General features: G+C 43.8%; 1 protein-coding gene across 1 annotated transcript in view; it reads left to right on the plus strand.

Moving 5' to 3' along the window:
• The window catches only part of LOC145343014 (A disintegrin and metalloproteinase with thrombospondin motifs 19-like), a 414,592-nt gene that overhangs the window by 208,912 nt on the left and 185,971 nt on the right, over nucleotides 1-19,709 (plus strand). The window contains exon 12 of the mRNA XM_080188739.1: nucleotides 18,313-18,458. Coding sequence (XP_080044865.1) covers nucleotides 18,313-18,458 — 146 coding nt within the window. The remainder of the gene's footprint in view (nucleotides 1-18,312; nucleotides 18,459-19,709) is intronic.

Below are 19,709 nucleotides of genomic sequence, written 5' to 3' on the forward strand. Positions count from 1 at the left end.
TCAAACACCTTCAAACTGCGCACATGCAAGTGTTAAATCTATCTAAATTTGAACCTAGAAATGAAAGGCCAGTTCCTAACAGTTGTACCACCCAATCTCTCATGGTTTGAAACTTTCTATTTCTATTAATTCATGGGGTCACTTGACCTCTTTATTTGGATTTAAAGCAAGCGTACATTTGGAATTTCAAATAGTTTAAACTAATAGAAGCAAGATTGTAAGCTCTGTATTTCAGTCAATGTATTCACATATGAGATTTGATGAGCTTGTCCAGTGAATAACGGAGATTTTAACTGCTGGGCAGTAATAATGGGAGTGATGTTGAATTCCCTGTCCAGGAACTGAGCTTTAAGACCAGATCTCATTAATATGTCAGGATAGGAAATAAAGAGATATCACCCACCTCATTCAGATAAGTCAGGGAGAGGTTTGGGAGGGTTTCACCAGTCGGAAAAAGAGTGAGTCCAAGATGGAAGAGTGCCATATTTTCTTTTTAAGGATTAAGAAGCATTCTTGCTTCTCCTGGTCACACAAAGTAGGCTTTTTATTTAGCTTTTGGGTCTCAGCATCTGTTCTGACAGTTTTCACCTTTGTCAACATCCATGGTTGACAATCATTGGTCATTAAAATGAGGCCTTAATTTACCTCTGGTTAAGAGGCATAGTTGCTGATAATAATAGAATTTAAACATGCCCATTCTAGCTTCCGGAACACCCCTTAATGACTTTGGCTTGTTACCTTACCCTGTGGATTGTAACAAATGTTAATCATCCTTTGAGTATCAATATCTTACAATGCAAATGTTAATGCAAAGACTTCGTTTTAAGATATTCCTGCCTATGTAACTAAATACGGTAAGCTTTAAAGCTAATTTGCCCACATTTTAAAACTCAGGTGGGATGCTGAGATTAGTTTAGAAATTGACTGAACTTTTTGAAAGTACAATGCAAGCAAGGCTTTCTCATAAGCCAAAACAAAGCCTTCATGGTCACACTGCAAATTGTTTATGAATGTTAGAGACACAGCTTGTACCAAGTAATTTCATAACACAGATAACCAAACAGATAATGCTGTCTATAACTATATGTGGGCAGTGTGAGGTCTCTCTCTCTCTCTCGTGCTCTCTATCTCTCTCTCTCTCTCTCGTGCTCTCTATCTATCTCTCTCTCGTGCTCTCTATCTCTCTCTCTCGTGCTCTCTATCTCTCTCTCTCGTGCTCTCTATCTCTCTCTCTCTCTCGTGCTCTCTATCTCTCTCTCTCTCTCTCGTGCTCTCTATCTCTCTCTCTCGTGCTCTCTATCTCTCTCTCTCTCTCTCGTGCTCTCTATCTCTCTCTCTCTCTCGTGCTCTCTATCTCTCTCTCTCTCTCGTGCTCTCTATCTCTCTCTCTCTCTCGTGCTCTCTATCTCTCTCTCTCGTGCTCTCTATCTCTCTCTCTCTCTCGTGCTCTCTATCTCTCTCTCTCTCTCTCTCTCTCGTGCTCTCTATCTCTCTCGTGCTCTCTATCTCTCTCGTGCTCTCTATCTCTCTCGTGCTCTCTATCTATCTATCTCTCTCGTGCTCTCTATCTATCTCTCTCTCTCGTGCTCTCTATCTCTCTCTCTCTCTCTCTCTCGTGCTCTCTATCTCTCTCTCTCGTGCTCTCTATCTCTCTCGTGCTCTCTATCTCTCTCGTGCTCTCTATCTCTCTCGTGCTCTCTATCTCTCTCGTGCTCTCTATCTCTCTCGTGCTCTCTATCTATCTCTCTCTCTCGTGCTCTCTATCTCTCTCTCTCGTGCTCTCTATCTCTCTCGTGCTCTCTATCTCTCTCGTGCTCTCTATCTCTCTCGTGCTCTCTATCTCTCTCTCTCGTGCTCTCTCTCTCGTGCTCTCTATCTCTCTCTCTCTCGTGCTCTCTATCTCTCTCTCTCTCTCGTGCTCTCTATCTCTCTCTCTCGTGCTCTCTATCTATCTCTCTCTCTCGTGCTCTCTATCTCTCTCTCTCGTGCTCTCTATCTCTCTCTCTCTCTCGTGCTCTCTATCTATCTCTCTCTCTCGTGCTCTCTATCTATCTCTCTCTCTCGTGCTCTCTATCTATCTCTCTCTCTCGTGCTCTCTATCTCTCTCTCGTGCTCTCTATCTCTCTCTCGTGCTCTCTATCTCTCTCTCGTGCTCTCTATCTCTCTCTCGTGCTCTCTATCTCTCTCTCTCGTGCTCTCTATCTATCTATCTCTCTCTCTCGTGCTCTCTATCTCTCTCTCTCTCTCTCGTGCTCTCTATCTCTCTCTCTCGTGCTCTCTATCTCTCTCGCTCGTGCTCTCTATCTCTCTCTCTCGTGCTCTCTATCTCTCTCTCTCTCTCGTGCTCTCTATCTCTCTCTCTCGTGCTCTCTATCTCTCTCTCTCTCTCGTGCTCTCTATCTCTCTCTCTCTCGTGCTCTCTATCTCTCTCTCTCTCGTGCTCTCTATCTCTCTCTCTCTCGTGCTCTCTATCTCTCTCTCTCTCGTGCTCTCTATCTCTCTCTCTCTCGTGCTCTCTATCTCTCTCTCTCTCGTGCTCTCTATCTCTCTCTCTCTCGTGCTCTCTATCTCTCTCTCTCTCGTGCTCTCTATCTCTCTCTCTCTCGTGCTCTCTGTCTCTCTCGTGCTCTCTGTCTCTCTCGTGCTCTCTGTCTCTCTTGTGCTCTCTATCTCTCTCGTGCTCTCTATCTATCTCTCTCTCTCGTGCTCTCTATCTATCTCTCTCTCGTGCTCTCTATCTCTCTCTCTCGTGCTCTCTATCTCTCTCTCTCTCTCGTGCTCTCTATCTCTCTCTCGTGCTCTCTATCTCTCTCTCTCTCTCTCGTGCTCTCTATCTCTCTCTCTCTCTCGTGCTCTCTATCTCTCTCTCTCTCTCTCTCTCGTGCTCTCTATCTCTCTCTCTCTCTCGTGCTCTCTATCTCTCTCTCTCTCTCGTGCTCTCTATCTCTCTCTCTCTCTCTCGTGCTCTCTATCTCTCTCTCTCTCGTGCTCTCTATCTCTCTCGTGCTCTCTATCTCTCTCGTGCTCTCTATCTCTCTCGTGCTCTCTATCTCTCTCGTGCTCTCTATCTATCTCTCTCTCTCGTGCTCTGTATCTCTCTCTCTCTCGTGCTCTCTATCTCTCTCGTGCTCTCTATCTCTCTCTCTCGTGCTCTCTATCTCTCTCGTGCGCTCTATCTCTCTCGTGCTCTCTATCTATCTCTCTCTCTCGTGCTCTCTATCTCTCTCGTGCTCTCTGTCTCTCTCGTGCTCTCTGTCTCTCTCGTGCTCTCTGTCTCTCTCGTGCTCTCTGTCTCTCTCGTGCTCTCTGTCTCTCTCGTGCTCTCTGTCTCTCTCGTGCTCTCTGTCTCTCTCGTGCTCTCTGCCTCTCTCGTGCTCTCTGTCTCTCTGGTGCTCTCTATCTCTCTCGTGCTCTCTATCTCTCTCGTGCTCTCTATCTCTCTCTCTCTCTCGTGCTCTCTATCTCTCTCTCTCTCGTGCTCTCTATCTCTCTCTCTCTCGTGCTCTCTATCTCTCTCTCTCTCGTGCTCTCTATCTCTCTCTCTCTCTCGTGCTCTCTATCTCTCTCTCTCTCTCGTGCTCTCTATCTCTCTCTCTCTCTCGTGCTCTCTATCTCTCTCTCTCTCTCGTGCTCTCTATCTCTCTCTCTCTCTCGTGCTCTCTATCTCTCTCTCTCTCTCGTGCTCTCTATCTCTCTCTCTCTCTCGTGCTCTCTATCTCTCTCTCTCTCTCGTGCTCTCTATCTCTCTCTCTCGTGCTCTCTATCTCTCTCTCTCGTGCTCTCTATCTCTCTCTCTCGTGCTCTCTATCTCTCTCTCTCGTGCTCTCTATCTATCTCTCTCTCTCGTGCTCTCTATCTATCTCTCTCTCTCGTGCTCTCTATCTATCTCTCTCTCTCGTGCTCTCTATCTCTCTCTCTCTCGTGCTCTCTATCTATCTCTCTCTCTCTCATGCTCTCTATCTATCTCTCTCTCTCTCGTGCTCTCTATCTATCTCTCTCTCTCTCGTGCTCTCTATCTATCTCTCTCTCTCGTGCTCTCTATCTATCTCTCTCTCTCGTGCTTTCTATCTCTCTCTCTCTCGTGCTCTCTATCTCTCTCTCTCTCTCGTGCTCTCTATCTCTCTCTCTCTCTCGTGCTCTCTATCTCTCTCTCTCTCTCTCGTGCTCTCTATCTCTCTCTCTCTCTCGTGCTCTCTATCTCTCTCTCTCTCTCGTGCTCTCTATCTCTCTCTCTCTCTCGTGCTCTCTATCTCTCTCTCTCTCGTGCTCTCTATCTCTCTCTCTCTCGTGCTCTCTATCTCTCTCGTGCTCTCTATCTCTCTCGTGCTCTCTATCTCTCTCGTGCTCTCTATCTCTCTCGTGCTCTCTATCTCTCTCGTGCTCTCTATCTCTCTCGTGCTCTCTATCTATCTCTCTCTCTCGTGCTCTCTATCTCTCTCTCTCTCGTGCTCTCTATCTCTCTCGTGCTCTCTATCTCTCTCGTGCTCTCTATCTCTCTCGTGCTCTCTATCTCTCTCGTGCTCTTTATCTCTCTCGTGCTCTCTATCTATCTATCTCTCTCGTGCTCTCTATCTATCTCTCTCTCTCGTGCTCTCTATCTCTCTCTCTCGTGCTCTCTATCTCTCTCTCTCTCGTGCTCTCTATCTCTCTCTCTCTCTCTCTCTCTCTCGTGCTCTCTATCTCTCTCTCTCGTGCTCTCTATCTCTCTCGTGCTCTCTATCTCTCTCGTGCTCTCTATCTCTCTCGTGCTCTCTGTCTCTCTGGTGCTCTCTGTCTCTCTGGTGCTCTCTGTCTCTCTGGTGCTCTCTGTCTCTCTGGTGCTCTCTGTCTCTCTGGTGCTCTCTGTCTCTCTGGTGCTCTCTGTCTCTCTCGTGCTCTCTGTCTCTCTCGTGCTCTCTGTCTCTCTCGTGCTCTCTGTCTCTCTCGTGCTCTCTGTCTCTCTCGTGCTCTCTGTCTCTCTCGTGCTCTCTGTCTCTCTCGTGCTCTCTGTCTCTCTCGTGCTCTCTGTCTCTCTCGTGCTCTCTGTCTCTCTCGTGCTCTCTGTCTCTCTCGTGCTCTCTGTCTCTCTCGTGCTCTCTCTCTCTCTCGTGCTCTCTCTCTCTCTCGTGCTCTCTATCTCTCTCTCTCTCTCGTGCTCTCTATCTCTCTCTCTCTCGTGCTCTCTATCTCTCTCTCTCTCGTGCTCTCTATCTATCTCTCTCTCTCTCGTGCTCTCTATCTATCTCTCTCTCTCTCGTGCTCTCTATCTATCTCTCTCTCTCTCGTGCTCTCTATCTATCTCTCTCTCTCGTGCTCTCTATCTCTCTCTCTCTCTCGTGCTCTCTATCTCTCTCTCTCTCTCTCTCGTGCTCTCTATCTCTCTCTCTCTCTCGTGCTCTCTATCTCTCTCTCTCTCTCGTGCTCTCTATCTCTCTCTCTCTCTCTCTCGTGCTCTCTATCTCTCTCTCTCTCTCTTGTGCTCTCTATCTCTCTCTCTCTCTCTCGTGCTCTCTATCTCTCTCTCTCTCTCGTGCTCTCTATCTCTCTCTCTCTCTCGTGCTCTCTATCTCTCTCTCTCTCTCGTGCTCTCTATCTCTCTCTCTCTCGTGCTCTCTATCTCTCTCTCTCTCGTGCTCTCTATCTCTCTCTCTCTCGTGCTCTCTATCTCTCTCGTGCTCTCTATCTCTCTCGTGCTCTCTATCTCTCTCGTGCTCTCTATCTCTCTCGTGCTCTCTATCTCTCTCGTGCTCTCTATCTATCTCTCTCTCTCGTGCTCTCTATCTCTCTCTCTCGTGCTCTCTATCTCTCTTGTGCTCTCTATCTCTCTCGTGCTCTCTATCTCTCTCGTGCTCTCTATCTCTCTCGTGCTCTTTATCTCTCTCGTGCTCTCTATCTATCTATCTCTCTCGTGCTCTCTATCTATCTCTCTCTCTCGTGCTCTCTATCTCTCTCTCTCGTGCTCTCTATCTCTCTCTCTCTCGTGCTCTCTATCTCTCTCGTGCTCTCTATCTCTCTCTCTCTCTCTCTCTCTCTCTCTCGTGCTCTCTATCTCTCTCTCTCGTGCTCTCTATCTCTCTCGTGCTCTCTATCTCTCTCGTGCTCTCTATCTCTCTGGTGCTCTCTGTTTCTCTGGTGCTCTCTGTCTCTCTGGTGCTCTCTGTCTCTCTGGTGCTCTCTGTCTCTCTGGTGCTCTCTATCTCTCTCGTGCTCTCTATCTCTCTCTCTCTCGTGCTCTCTATCTCTCTCTCTCTCGTGCTCTCTATCTCTCTCTCTCTCTCGTGCTCTCTATCTCTCTCTCTCGTGCTCTCTATCTATCTCTCTCTCTCGTGCTCTCTATCTATCTCTCTCTCTCGTGCTCTCTATCTATCTCTCTCTCTCTCTCGTGCTCTCTATCTATCTCTCTCTCTCTCGTGCTCTCTATCTCTCTCTCTCTCTCGTGCTCTCTATCTATCTATCTCTCTCTCTCGTGCTCTCTATCTATCTATCTCTCTCTCTCGTGCTCTATATCTCTCTCTCTCTCTCTCTCTCTCGTGCTCTCTATCTCTCTCGTGCTCTCTATCTCTCTCGTGCTCTCTATCTCTCTCGTGCTCTTTATCTCTCTCGTGCTCTCTATCTATCTATCTCTCTCGTGCTCTCTATCTATCTCTCTCTCTCGTGCTCTCTATCTCTCTCTCTCGTGCTCTCTATCTCTCTCTCTCTCGTGCTCTCTATCTCTCTCGTGCTCTCTATCTCTCTCTCTCTCTCTCTCTCTCTCTCTCTCGTGCTCTCTATCTCTCTCTCTCGTGCTCTCTATCTCTCTCGTGCTCTCTATCTCTCTCGTGCTCTCTGTCTCTCTCGTGCTCTCTGTCTCTCTCGTGCTCTCTGTCTCTCTGGTGCTCTCTGTCTCTCTGGTGCTCTCTGTCTCTCTGGTGCTCTCTGTCTCTCTGGTGCTCTCTGTCTCTCTGGTGCTCTCTGTCTCTCTGGTGCTCTCTGTCTCTCTCGTGCTCTCTGTCTCTCTCGTGCTCTCTGTCTCTCTCGTGCTCTCTGTCTCTCTCGTGCTCTCTGTCTCTCTCGTGCTCTCTGTCTCTCTCGTGCTCTCTGTCTCTCTCGTGCTCTCTGTCTCTCTCGTGCTCTCTGTCTCTCTCGTGCTCTCTGTCTCTCTCGTGCTCTCTGTCTCTCTCGTGCTCTCTGTCTCTCTCGTGCTCTCTGTCTCTCTCGTGCTCTCTGTCTCTCTCGTGCTCTCTGTCTCTCTCGTGCTCTCTGTCTCTCTCGTGCTCTCTGTCTCTCTGGTGCTCTCTGTCTCTCTGGTGCTCTCTGTCTCTCTGGTGCTCTCTGTCTCTCTGGTGCTCTCTGTCTCTCTGGTGCTCTCTGTCTCTCTGGTGCTCTCTGTCTCTCTGGTGCTCTCTGTCTCTCTGGTGCTCTCTGTCTCTCTCGTGCTCTCTATCTCTCTCTCTCTCGTGCTCTCTATCTCTCTCTCTCTCGTGCTCTCTATCTCTCTCTCTCTCTCTCTCGTGCTCTCTATCTCTCTCTCTCGTGCTCTCTATCTATCTCTCTCTCTCGTGCTCTCTATCTATCTCTCTCTCTCGTGCTCTCTATCTATCTCTCTCTCTCTCTCGTGCTCTCTATCTATCTCTCTCTCTCTCGTGCTCTCTATCTCTCTCTCTCTCTCGTGCTCTCTATCTATCTATCTCTCTCTCTCGTGCTCTCTATCTATCTATCTCTCTCTCTCGTGCTCTATATCTCTCTCTCTCTCTCTCTCTCTCGTGCTCTCTATCTCTCGCACTCTGCCTTTTTTGGCTATGTAACCCACTTTCCCAATTGAATTATGCTACAAGTGTAAATATATTTGCAAGTGAATTCGTCTTGTACAAGTTCTAGTGATCTAACATTTGATCGTATAAATGAATTTATTCATTAAGTTTGCTTCTCAGTATAATTGTAGCCTAATGTTGGAGTAATGTGAGTGAGCTGGAAATATCACCAGCAATATCACTTAATTTGTTTTGCACTAGACTCAGTTAGGCTTTGCCTCTGCAATAAAAAAAACAGCAAAAACAGAATTGTTGCGCACAGAAGAAAGCATTCGGCCATCACGTCTGCACTAGCTTCTCAATTGAGCATTTTACCGAGTGCCATTCTTCCTGTCTTCCAGCCCATAACTCTGCAAAACTAGTCCAGTCTATATTCAGATAATTAAAATCCCCCATTATAACTACTTTAATTTTTTTGCATCTGCTGTCCTTGACTTTCTAGGTTGCAGAGGTCTCAGGGCTGAAAGGTGCTGAGGAAAGAGCCTTAGTGAGTTACTGCAGTACATCTTGTAGATAGTACCACTGCTGACACTGTGCTTTGGTGATGGAAGTAGTGAATGTTTAAGGTGGTGAATAGGCGCCAATCAAGTGGGCTGCCTTGTCCTGGACAGTGTCTGTTGTAGTGTCAGGGGGACTAGCTAAGGTAAATGCACGAGGTTATGGGGATAGGACCTGTGTGAGATTGTGATCGGTGCAGACTCAATGGGCCAAATGGCCTCCTGCACTGCAAATTTTATGAAATCTAACCGTACTGTTTAAGAAAATGACAACAAAGAAGTAAATGAGGATCTGGATTTGGGGCTATTAAATGCAAATACACCAAAGTGCTTCGGATTTGTACATGGCGTTGGTCGGTCCTGGTTCTATGTTCAAGTATCATGTATAGTCCCGGAAATCCCATATTGGAAGGCATTAGATCCACAGAAAGAAATGGTTCACTAAAAAGATATCAAGAATGAGCACTTTTGGTAATTAATCTTTGCATTCCCATGCAACTGGGCATTCTGCAGGAAAATGTGACAGATGGGGTGGGAATGCTCTCTCTCTCTCTCTCGTCTTATCTAAATGAATATATTTGAGGCTGTACTTTTTACAAATGCATTGGCCTGGGAGTCTCAGCAAATGTGTATCCATTACAGGCAGAGACAGGAGCATTTATAATGAAGAGTAGAGAAATAGCAGAGTAGCGAAATACTTACTTGTGTTTGTCTACATGGAAGAAAATACAAAAAGTCTCTCAGAAATAATCGCAAACCAAGTCAGTAATGAGAATGATGTACTGAAGGAAATTGGTATTAGTATAATTGATAGTATTGAAGATATTAGTGGGACTGGGTGTTGATGAATTCCTGGGATCAGATGATCTTCATGCCAGAGTATTGAAAGAAGTGGCGTTAGATATAGTGGATGCATTGGTGAGCATCATTCAAAATTGTATAGACTCTGGAATGGTACCTGCAGACTGGAAGGTGGCAAATGCAGCCACACTTTGAGAGATGAGGGAGAGTGAAAGCAGGGAGCTCCAATCCTATTAGCCTGACATCAATAGTTTGAAAAATGCTAGAATCTGTTAGAAAAGATGTGATTACTGGACACTTGGAAAATAGTGATCTGATTGGGTAGACTCAGCATGGATTTATGAATGGGAAATCATGTTTGACAAACCTATTGGATTTTTTTGGCAGATAAAATATAACGTGGGTAAATGTGAGGTTATCTATCTTGGTAGGAGAGTCAGGTGCAAAATATTTCTTAAATAGTGAGAGATAAAGAAGTGTTAATATTCATATGGACCTAGGTGTCCTTGTTCATGAGTCACTGAAAGCTAATATGCTGGTGCAACAATCATTAAGGAGGTAAGTGATATTTGGCCTTTGTTTTAAGAGGATTTGATTGCAGGAGTAAAAATGTATTTCTTCACTTGTATGGAATGTTAGTATCAACTTGCACGAGGAGTTTTGTGGACAGTTTTGATTTGGTTGACTTTTGTCACATGTATTAACGTACAGTGCAAAGTATTGTTTCTTGCACGCTATCTAGACAAAGCATACCATTCATAGAGAAGGAAATGAGAGAGTACAGAATGTAGTGTTACAGTCGTAGCTAGGGTGTAGAGAAAGATCAACTTAATGCAAGGTAAGTCCATTTAACAGTCTGACAGCAGCAGGGAAGAAGCTGTTCTTAAGTCAGTTGGTATGTGACCTCAAACTTTTCTATCTTTTCCCCGGTGGAAGGAGTGGGAGAGAGAATGTCCGAGGTGCGTGGGGTCCATAATTATGCCGACTGCTTTGCCGAGGCAGCGGGAAGTGTAGACCGAGTCAATGGATGGGAGACTGGTTTGTGTGATGGATTGGACTACATTCGTGGTCTCCCTCTATAGCAAGTATATCTTTCCTTAGGCAAGGAGTACAGCGGAAGTTCACCAGACTAATTCCTGGTAGGGGGACTGTTCTACAAGGAGCCTATATTCCCTAGAGTTAAGAGAATGAGGGATGATTTCATTGAAGCATACAAAATTTTTACAGGGCTTGACAGGGTAGAAGCAGAAAGGGTGTCTCCCCTGCCTGGAGGATCTAAAACTGGAGAACACAGTCTTGGAATAAGGGGCAAGTCATTTAAGGCTTGCAATGTGGAGGAATTTCTTTGCACAAAGGAGGGAGAATTTTTAGAATTCTGTACTCCAGCACGGTAAGGAAGCACACTCATTGATTGATTATGTTCAAAGCAGAGATTGATAGATTTCTAGATGGGCTATGGATAGTGTGGGAAAATGGCATTGAGTTAGATGACCAGCCATGACCTAGTTGAATGGTGGAGCAGGCCTGAGGAGCTGAATGGCCTATTCCTGTTCCTATTTCCTAAGTAATGTGAAATGGAAAGAACATAATGGATTTTCTGCCCTTTTTTTGGTTCTTGCATTAGGAAATAAACAATTCTGGAGCCGTAGGAAAACTAATGAGTCCTTTCCACCTAAATATGTATTGTTTTTATTTTGAAGGAAATACTCTATGAAATGTCTTAGTATAACTCAATGATGCATTAGCTAATTTAAGGAAATGATGCCAGGAACATAAATTTAGCCCTCTAAGCGGATCTGTTAATTCTGAATTTCACTGGGCAATCTTTGATTTTAGTGACAGACCCATCATGCATAAAAGAAAGACAGATGTTATTATCATAATGAACTCAGTCTGTTAAGATCAACAAAGGTAGAAATAAATCTTATTGCAGACAACAGCCTACAGCAGAACCTTCCTTGTCACCAGTTGATAGGAATGTCATTCCTACGTGTACTTACAAGCTACATCTATAGGCACACTAATAAAGTATGTGGCTGGTGTGTTAATGGAACTAAAATAAATTATGGACAAGTTACTGTTCTCCTGAGGCAAATGACTATTTGAAAAAATAGAGTGAAGAAAATGAATGAACAAGACTGAAATATATGACCATTTACCGAGGCAATAGTGATCAGTTGTGATTATGGGCTGCTGCATTACATTGCAGGTCTGAACTGGCAGTGCAGTCCTTCAGGAACAGCACAAAAGGTCCCAGTGCCATTCATCACATCTTAATCGCCCTTAAATTGAGTTGCAAGTGTAGACTGTTTTATCAGTATTTCACAAGGTTTTTGAAGAGCAACTGACAACTAAAATATGTCTTATTTAATTTCTGAGAGAGAAGCTAATTCTTATCATTGTATAAATTATAGTATAACCATTGAGGCAACGGTTACATTTTTGCTATGGAAGGCATGTCTTTACTACTAAGTAAATATTAACCGAGAAATGCAATAAAACATTTGATGAGCGCTCTCACAAATGCACTACTTTGACAGCACATGGTAAAAGTAATCACTATTAGAAGACAAACATTGTCATTATATCTTTAGATTGGCTTTAAGATTGCTATATTTGACAGTCACTGCAGTTAACTTCTAGGAAGAAGGTTCCTCGCTGGTAATCATAACCTGCCTTGAGATCATAGATTTCATGTTTTTTGAATGGATGACTTTCCAGAATTCACAAAGCACCTGAAAACACCATCAGTGAATGCCACAGGAAAAGTGGGAGAATTTTGGGAATTATTAACTTAGCCACTGTTTAGCTATTTCTCCTGACTTGCATTTCCCCTGCCTTCAGGTCATCCCTTCCATTCCACACTCTTCTAAAGTCCAAGATCATAGTGTACAGATAAAGGGAATGTCAGTTGTCAGACACATTCATAATGCACAAGTGACTTTTTAAAATCTCTCGGGGTTCATTTTCAGGATACTAGAAAATTATAGCCTTGTAGCTGTGCAATTAAACATAGATGGGCCAGAACTTACCGGCCGTTCATGCTGGTGGGATCTTCTGGACCTGTCGACAGTGCACCCCCACTGCGGCAAGGGGTATATTCAATGAGAAAACTCTATTGACGATGGTGTGACCAGAAGATCCCTCTGCCGACCAATGGCAGGGTACCTCCTTTTGCTGCGGGGTGCAGAGAAAATCCTGCTCCACGGTGTTTTTCTTACCTATCAATTAATGTTACAACCTAGCAAGGATTTTATGCTCAGCAATAATAAATAATTCCTGTTCAAGTTGTGTGCTGTAAGTGATCCCTTTGCCAGTGACCCATTTCAAACACGCGAGGGTTTATTTTTATCTGTTAACTATGATTGCTTTACATGTTATCAAAGCTGTGGAAATGACGTAGATAAACCTAAAACATTATCATTTGTCAGAAAACAATGCAGCAGCATTCCAATCGCTTTTCAATATCAGGGTAAAGATGAACTGAAATACTGCATCATTCCTCAGTCTCTGAAATTAGGGCCAGTTGCACAAGATACAATTCAGTCAGCCTTCCTTTCACAAGGAATTAATTTAGTTATAGTGATGAGAGAAACGCGGTTACAGAGAAAATCTGCACTGAAATTAAACTGCTTTAAATGTAATTGTCTTTTACATTTAATTCTGAATCAACATAGAAATTAATAGAATGGGGAAGAGGATATTCATTGCCACTAAGGTGGGATTGGCATAGAAGCTCTGGCAGTGGGCTGGAAATGGTGACGTTGGACTGAGGACAATGACATTGGTCTGAGGATGATAGCATTGTCCTGGATTGGCAGTATGTGACCATTCAGAATAGGAACGAATGCTAATTCCAATTTTGGAATTGGTTCACGTATGTAATGTTAGTATTTTTTATGTTGTCTTTGCATGTCTGATGTCTTAAAAAATTGCGAACAAGTTTTATGGAGGTGTGACTCAGTGTAACAATCTCAGAAATAAACCAATTCTCTCATGATTTAGAATTTAATATATCTGTGTTAATTTTATTAAACTAGGTTTCGAGGGATATTATATTCTTTGGGTACAATCCACACGTGCGTGAAGCACAAATGAATGCACCTCATAATTTCCAATTCTTGGAAATTTCCCTCCAAAACAGAAAAATAAAATTCTTTCCACATATTAGATTTCCTTGTCATTGTGGATATCTGCTATCAACTTGTCACTAAATGCCACCTCTGGGATTTCCCATCAGAAATAACATTGGACATATACATATAACCGTCCAGATATGTGTGGCACAGTGGCACTGTGGTTAGCACTGCTGCCTCACAGTGCCAGGGACCCAGGTTCAATTCTGGCCTTTGGTGACTGTGTGGAGTTTGCATGTTCTCTCAGGGTTCTCCAATTTCCTCCGATACTCCAAGGATGTGCTGGTTAGGTTGATTGGTTGTGGTTAATTGACTCTTAGTGTTAGGGTAATTAGCAAGATAAATATGTGGGAGTTATGGGGATCGGGCCTGGGTGGGATTGTTGTTGGTGTAGGCTCAATGGGCTGAAGAGCCGCCTTCTGCACTGTAGGAATTCTATGATTCTATATGGATGGTCATGTTATACTAAGACATGGATGGTCACAATCCATTATATGTCATTATCTGCTCCTTAGTAAATTTGGTTCAAAGCATGAAGATGCATTGCTGTCTTAAGAACATAAGAAGTAGGAGCAGGAGTAGGCCATCTAGCCCCTCAAGCCTGTCCCACCATTCAATAAGATCATGGCTGATATGAATCAGTTCCACTTTCCCGCTTTCTCCCCATAACCCTTAATTCCCTTGTCTATCAGAAATCTATCTAATCGTGACTTAAATATATTCAACGAGGTAGCCTCCGCCACTTCAATGGGCAGAGAATTCCAGAGATTCACCACCCTTTGAGTGAAGAAGTTCCTCCTCGACTCTGTTCTAAACTGACACCCCCCCCCCCCCCACCCTTATTTTGAGGCTGTGCCCTCTAGTTCTGCTATCCTTTCTAAGCGGGAAGAATCTCTCTACCTCTGCCCTATCTAGCCCCTTCATTATCTTGTAAGTCTCTATAAAATCTCCCCTCAGCCTTCTAAACTCTAACGACTGCAGACCCAGTCTATTCAATCTCTCTTCATAAGCTAACCCCCTCATCTCCGGTATCAGCCTGGTGAACCTTCTCTGTACTCCCTCCAAGGCCAATATATCCTTCCGCAAATACAGGGCCCAAAACTGCACACAGTACACCAGCTGCGGCCTCACCAGTGCCCTGTACAGTTGCAGCAAGACTTCCCTGCTTTTATATTCTATCCCCCTCGCTGTAAAGGCCAACATTCCATTCGCCTTCTTGATCACCTGCTGCACCTGCAGACTGGGTTTTTGCGATTCGTGCACAATGACCCCCAGGTCCCTCTGCACTGTAGCATGCTGCAGCTTTTCGCCCTTTAAATAGTAATCCCTCCTATTATTATTTCTGCCCAAGTGGATAACCACTTGTCATTCAGTATGACAAAAATGGAATTTAACAAAATATAAAACTTTTATTAAAGACATGCTCGACACAATTCTTCCTTCACGATGTGCTAATTTTTTGGTGCGTCGATTGAGAGATGCGTGTATTGGTGGGATTCATGCATGTGTTCCCAACACATGCGCATCTTTCACCGCCGGAGAGCAGGTGCGGTTGAGACCATGCTAGAAACTGGCAGGAAGACCAGGTAAGTGATTTTAATCTATTTTCCATGTAATTTTAATGTCAACATCAGGCCCGGGACTGAATTCTCCGGGCCGATAGCATCTCCTATCCTGCCAGGACTATTCCATTCCGGCAGAATTTACAGCATCTCCCCAATTTCAGGGAACTAGTGGGAGACCCTGTCGGAGCAATCAGGGCCCCCGGGGGTCAGGCAGTGGGAGTGATTCTGCCCCCTGGGCATGTGCACCCTGGCAGTGCCAACTGTGCCCCTGGTACTGCCCAAGGGACAAAGTGCCCATGGCCGGGGGCATTTTGGTTCTGCCCATGGGACATTGCCAAGGGGGCGGGCCTGTTGTGGGCAGGCCTTAGTGGTGATCGGTAGGTTTGAGGGGCTCCGCTGCCACTCTGCATGGGGATCAGTTGGGGCTGGAGGGAGGCCAGTGATCGGATGGACTGGGGGGAGCGTGGGAGAAGCGATCTGCCTACTGTGATGGGAGGGAATTGTCCCTGCTGGTGAAGGGGGGATGGTAATCGGGGATGCTCTAGGATGGGAGGTAAGGCTGGGTCTGGACCGGGAATGCTTGCAATCGGGCCATGGGTGGAGCTGAAGGGACAGCATTGTGAGGGTCCTGGGCAGGCCAGCAAAAGGGAGGCTGACAGATTGGGGCCACTGCATATGCGCAGAGTTCCAGAACTATCAGACTCCGGCATGGATAGGCCTCTGCCCCCTGAGCTTTTAATGATATTCATGATTGTGATGTTCGCATTGCACAGAGTGAGGGAGATTCAAGTCTGAACTCCCACTGAAAAAACAATTGTGAATTACACCATTTTTCCCTCCAATTCAGTGCTTAGAATTCTTTTAGGAGAATGTCCACACTATCTCCAGTTGGCACTGTGAATCATGCAGTGGCAAGCTGACTCAGTGATACACACACCTTCCCTGGAGATGAGCCAGTGATAATATAATGCATCCTGAACCTATCAAAATTAAGATAAATACCCTCATTCCTAGAAATCAGCAGGAAGAGATAAAATCTTGACCTGCAATTATGCCTATGAGTTAACGGATGTAATAGTTATACTGTTGATTTCAATACCCATCATACATCAAAATAAAAAGATTAAAGACTTCCTTGAGCCCATGAACCAAAACAGTCTCACACCCAGCCTGATGTCATATCTGTTAACTGAGCGAATTTGAAATTTAATTTTATACCGTGGGTAGTGTGAGTTGCTGTTTGAGGTTTGATTATTTTTTAAACAGTAATTTGTAAAGGTATGTATTGTTGGTGATTCACCAGCGTTAGCAATCATCTTTAATTAGCTTTGCATTTCACTGTATTCAGTTATGGTCAATTCCAATTTTGACAGAATGACCAATGAAATTTTGCAATCCCTAAAACAAGCCATTTTGATAAATTGTACCCATTGCAATTAAACAGTTGTAAAGAGTATGAATTAATAAACATTCAGTTGCACCTATATGTTAATTAATCAATGCAAGTTCAAGTGAACTCTCACTTTTATGCTTTATCCTTCAGTTATTCAGTTTATTTTCATTTTGACTAACTTTTTTCTCATATTTTGTTATTAAATTTTCACATCTGCCTGTTCTTATACACCTTTCTGATCTTCACTTGTCTTAGTAGGGGATTTCCACAGTAACTTCATTGCAATGTTAATGTAAGCCTTTTTTGTGACACTGATAAATAAACTTTAAAACTTGCAACTTCTCCTCCTATGGCTGTCTATGAATTTTTGTCTGAATACACTCCTGTGAAGCACCTCAGAGTACTTTAATCATGTTAAGGGTGCTATATAAATGCAAGTTGTTGTTGTTCACTGCCAAAGACTTTGTAAGCAAACTTTTCCCTGCTGTCATCCAGTCCCAGATCATTGTGAGCATTATCAGAAATGAATCACAACTCTATCTGGTAAAGCCATGTGTGTGTCCCAGAACCTAAAGGTGAATATTCACCACTGTAGGACTAGGTTCTAAGCTGCTACTGGATGGCACTATTTCAAGCTGACTGGTCTTGATCAAATCTCGGAAGTCCTTTGAAAATGTTGTATTCGGATTGACAATCTGGAAGTCAACAACATCTCTAAAAGCTCCTTTTCTGTTGTCATAGAGTCATAGAAACAGGCCGTTTAGCCCAACATGTTCACGCCACCCTTTTTTTTTAAACCCCTAAGCTAATCATGATGGCAAGTCCCGTAGAAGTGTCATCTGTCCTTCAAAACAAAATAGAATTCCTCCTGGTGGAACGTGAGAGTTAAGAGTGCAAGAGTTCAAATGATGCTTCATCATTTCCAGAGGCTTCTCATTACATAAATCCATTTCTCCCATGACGAGCAAATGTTATGGAAAGGAATTCTGGGATTTTCCAGCCAGTGAGCCATTGAAATCTCTGCTCACGTCAGCAGGACTGGAAGATCCCATCAGAGTGAAAGGCTGGAAATTTCTGGCTGAGATGAATGAAGTTTGATCATTGGCATATGATATACATTCAGTCAAGTGTTCTGATTTATCTCAGTGACTTTTAAGAGGTTACTGAACCAATTGCAGCATCTTGGAGTGATGACCATTGTACTGACTGCCACAGCCACCTCCTTCCCAGAGGACATGAGCCACTTTCTTAAGGAGATTCTGCCCATCCATTGTTGGAGTTATCCCCTTTCTTACCTATATTTCAGTAAGTAATATATCCACAGACGTATCAAAGAATCTTAGCATTCTTCCTACTGTGGCACCTCACCGCGAACATTCTTCCTCTTGATGCTCTTGCTCTCCAGAAAGAAAAAATACTCGAATTGCCTCCTCACTACTATCAATGGTAAACAAATGGAAAACAGTATTAATGTTCCTGACTCGTCCTGCATAAACGATTAGGGCCCCTGCAGCTAAACATAATGGCCAAAATCCTACCACCTCGCCTGCCCTGGAATCAGAGCAGCCAAAGGTCGCAGAAAAGAAATCTCTGTTAGCCTCGGGCGGGATTTTATGATCTTGCCCAAGGGAGTCCGTAAAATCCTGTCCAGTGAGTTAGCAATCATGTTACATGGGTAGACACATGCCCTCTCTACCACTAACCTGCTTGCAGGAAGAAATTCCAAATGCTGTTGCATTTTACTGCAGCATAATATCTTTCCAAGTAGTTTCTCCTACAATTGTTTCATTCTTGGGAATACCTTTGTATCAAACCTTTTGCAACTTATTGCAACAAGAATCAGGCAGCACAAAGGTAGCATTGAGCTAGATCATGATAAATTTGAATTCAAGCTAGAAACATACTTATATTACTTGGAAAGTTTCCTTTACAGATCACCATAAAACATCTAATTTCATCAAGAAGTTGTTGAGAAATATTTTCCATATCTGTTAACTAACTTACAAATTTACTTGCAAATCGAACAAATTTACAATTGATGAAAATCTGCCTCTATTGGTAATTTTCTTGTGTGAATTTAAATGTATTTTAAATGGATGACTCAGCATGTTGCATGTAAGAATAACGAAAGTAATTTCTTTCTATTTGCAGTGGTGTAAGGTTGGTGAATGTGTTAGTAAGACACCTCTTCCTGACCAGATAGATGGAGAATGGAGTATATGGAGCATCTGGAGTACTTGTAGTAGAACATGTAATATAGGAGTACACTTCCGTCAGCGTAAATGTGATAATGCAAGGTAAGCCAGTTCAATTATCTTGACTATTGTTTTCATCCATATTGTTTAATAATCTATTACTTAAAATCTTGAATAAAACATGTGGGAAATAGTTCAAGAAATCAGTCCACCATTATCATCTCGAGGGCAGTTCGGGATTGGCAATAAATCCTGGCCTAGGTATTGATGCCTAAATTCCATGAATGAATTCTTAAAAAATTCTATAATAGCCTAATTTACTTATCCACAGAAAACTTGTCCAACCATGTCCTATTTTAAGGTGCTGGATTAGCCATAGTAAATGCACGGGATTACAAGGATAGGGAAGGGAGGATGGGAGTCATGTAGGCCTGGGTAAGATGATCTTTCAGAGAGTTGGTGCACATTTGATGGGCTGAATGGCTTCCTCTGTAGGCATTCTATAATTCAAAATTGCATCAGATCCTGCTGATCCATCAGATCTGTGTTCACTGTCCAACATTGGCTCCATTTCCAACATCACTCATTTAAAATGATCATCCTTGCCTTCAAATCTGTCTCATCTTTGCCTTCAAAAAATGACCTCACCCTTCCCGATCTCCAAAACCTGCTCAAGACTGACAACCCTTGAGAATTCTGAGGTCCTCCAACACTTCCTTCATCTCCTTCTTGCTTTACAGTGGTTAGCACTGCTGCTTCACATCTTCAGGGTTAAAGGTTCGATTTGTGTGTAGTCTGCACATTCTCTCCTCGTGTCTGTGTGTGTCTCCTCCAGGTGCTCCAATTTCCTCCCACAATCTGGAACACATGCTGGTTAGGTGCATTAGCCATGCTAAATTCTCCCTCAATGTCCCGAACAGGAGCCAGGGAGTGGCAACTAGGGGATTTTCACAGTAACTTCACTGCAATATTAATGTAAGCCTACTTGTAACTAATAATAAATAAATAAATTTCACTCGCCACTGGCAGCCCTGTCTTCAGTTGCTTTGGCCCTAATCCTTTCTTTTTCTTGAAGATTCTTCTTACCTGCCTCTTCAAATCAAGCATTTAGTTACCTATCCTAATATATTCTCCATCAGATTTTGTCTGATTGCCATCCTGTAAATGCTTTTAAAGATTTGGAAATATGTTTGCAGGTAGTCATTAACACTTCCTTCTATAATGAGAAATGGTTTAACCACAAAAATCAGGCCACCCTGGATCTGTCCATTGAGGGATGGCAGTGCACAACAATCATGCATTTTAATGAATACTGTTAAAATTAAACTTTTAAGGCCATTTTTCCACAGTTTC

The sequence above is a fragment of the Carcharhinus amblyrhynchos genome, chromosome 5, assembly GCF_965287045.1.
Source record: "Carcharhinus amblyrhynchos chromosome 5, sCarAmb.v2.hapA, whole genome shotgun sequence".
Taxonomy (NCBI): domain Eukaryota; kingdom Metazoa; phylum Chordata; class Chondrichthyes; order Carcharhiniformes; family Carcharhinidae; genus Carcharhinus; species Carcharhinus amblyrhynchos.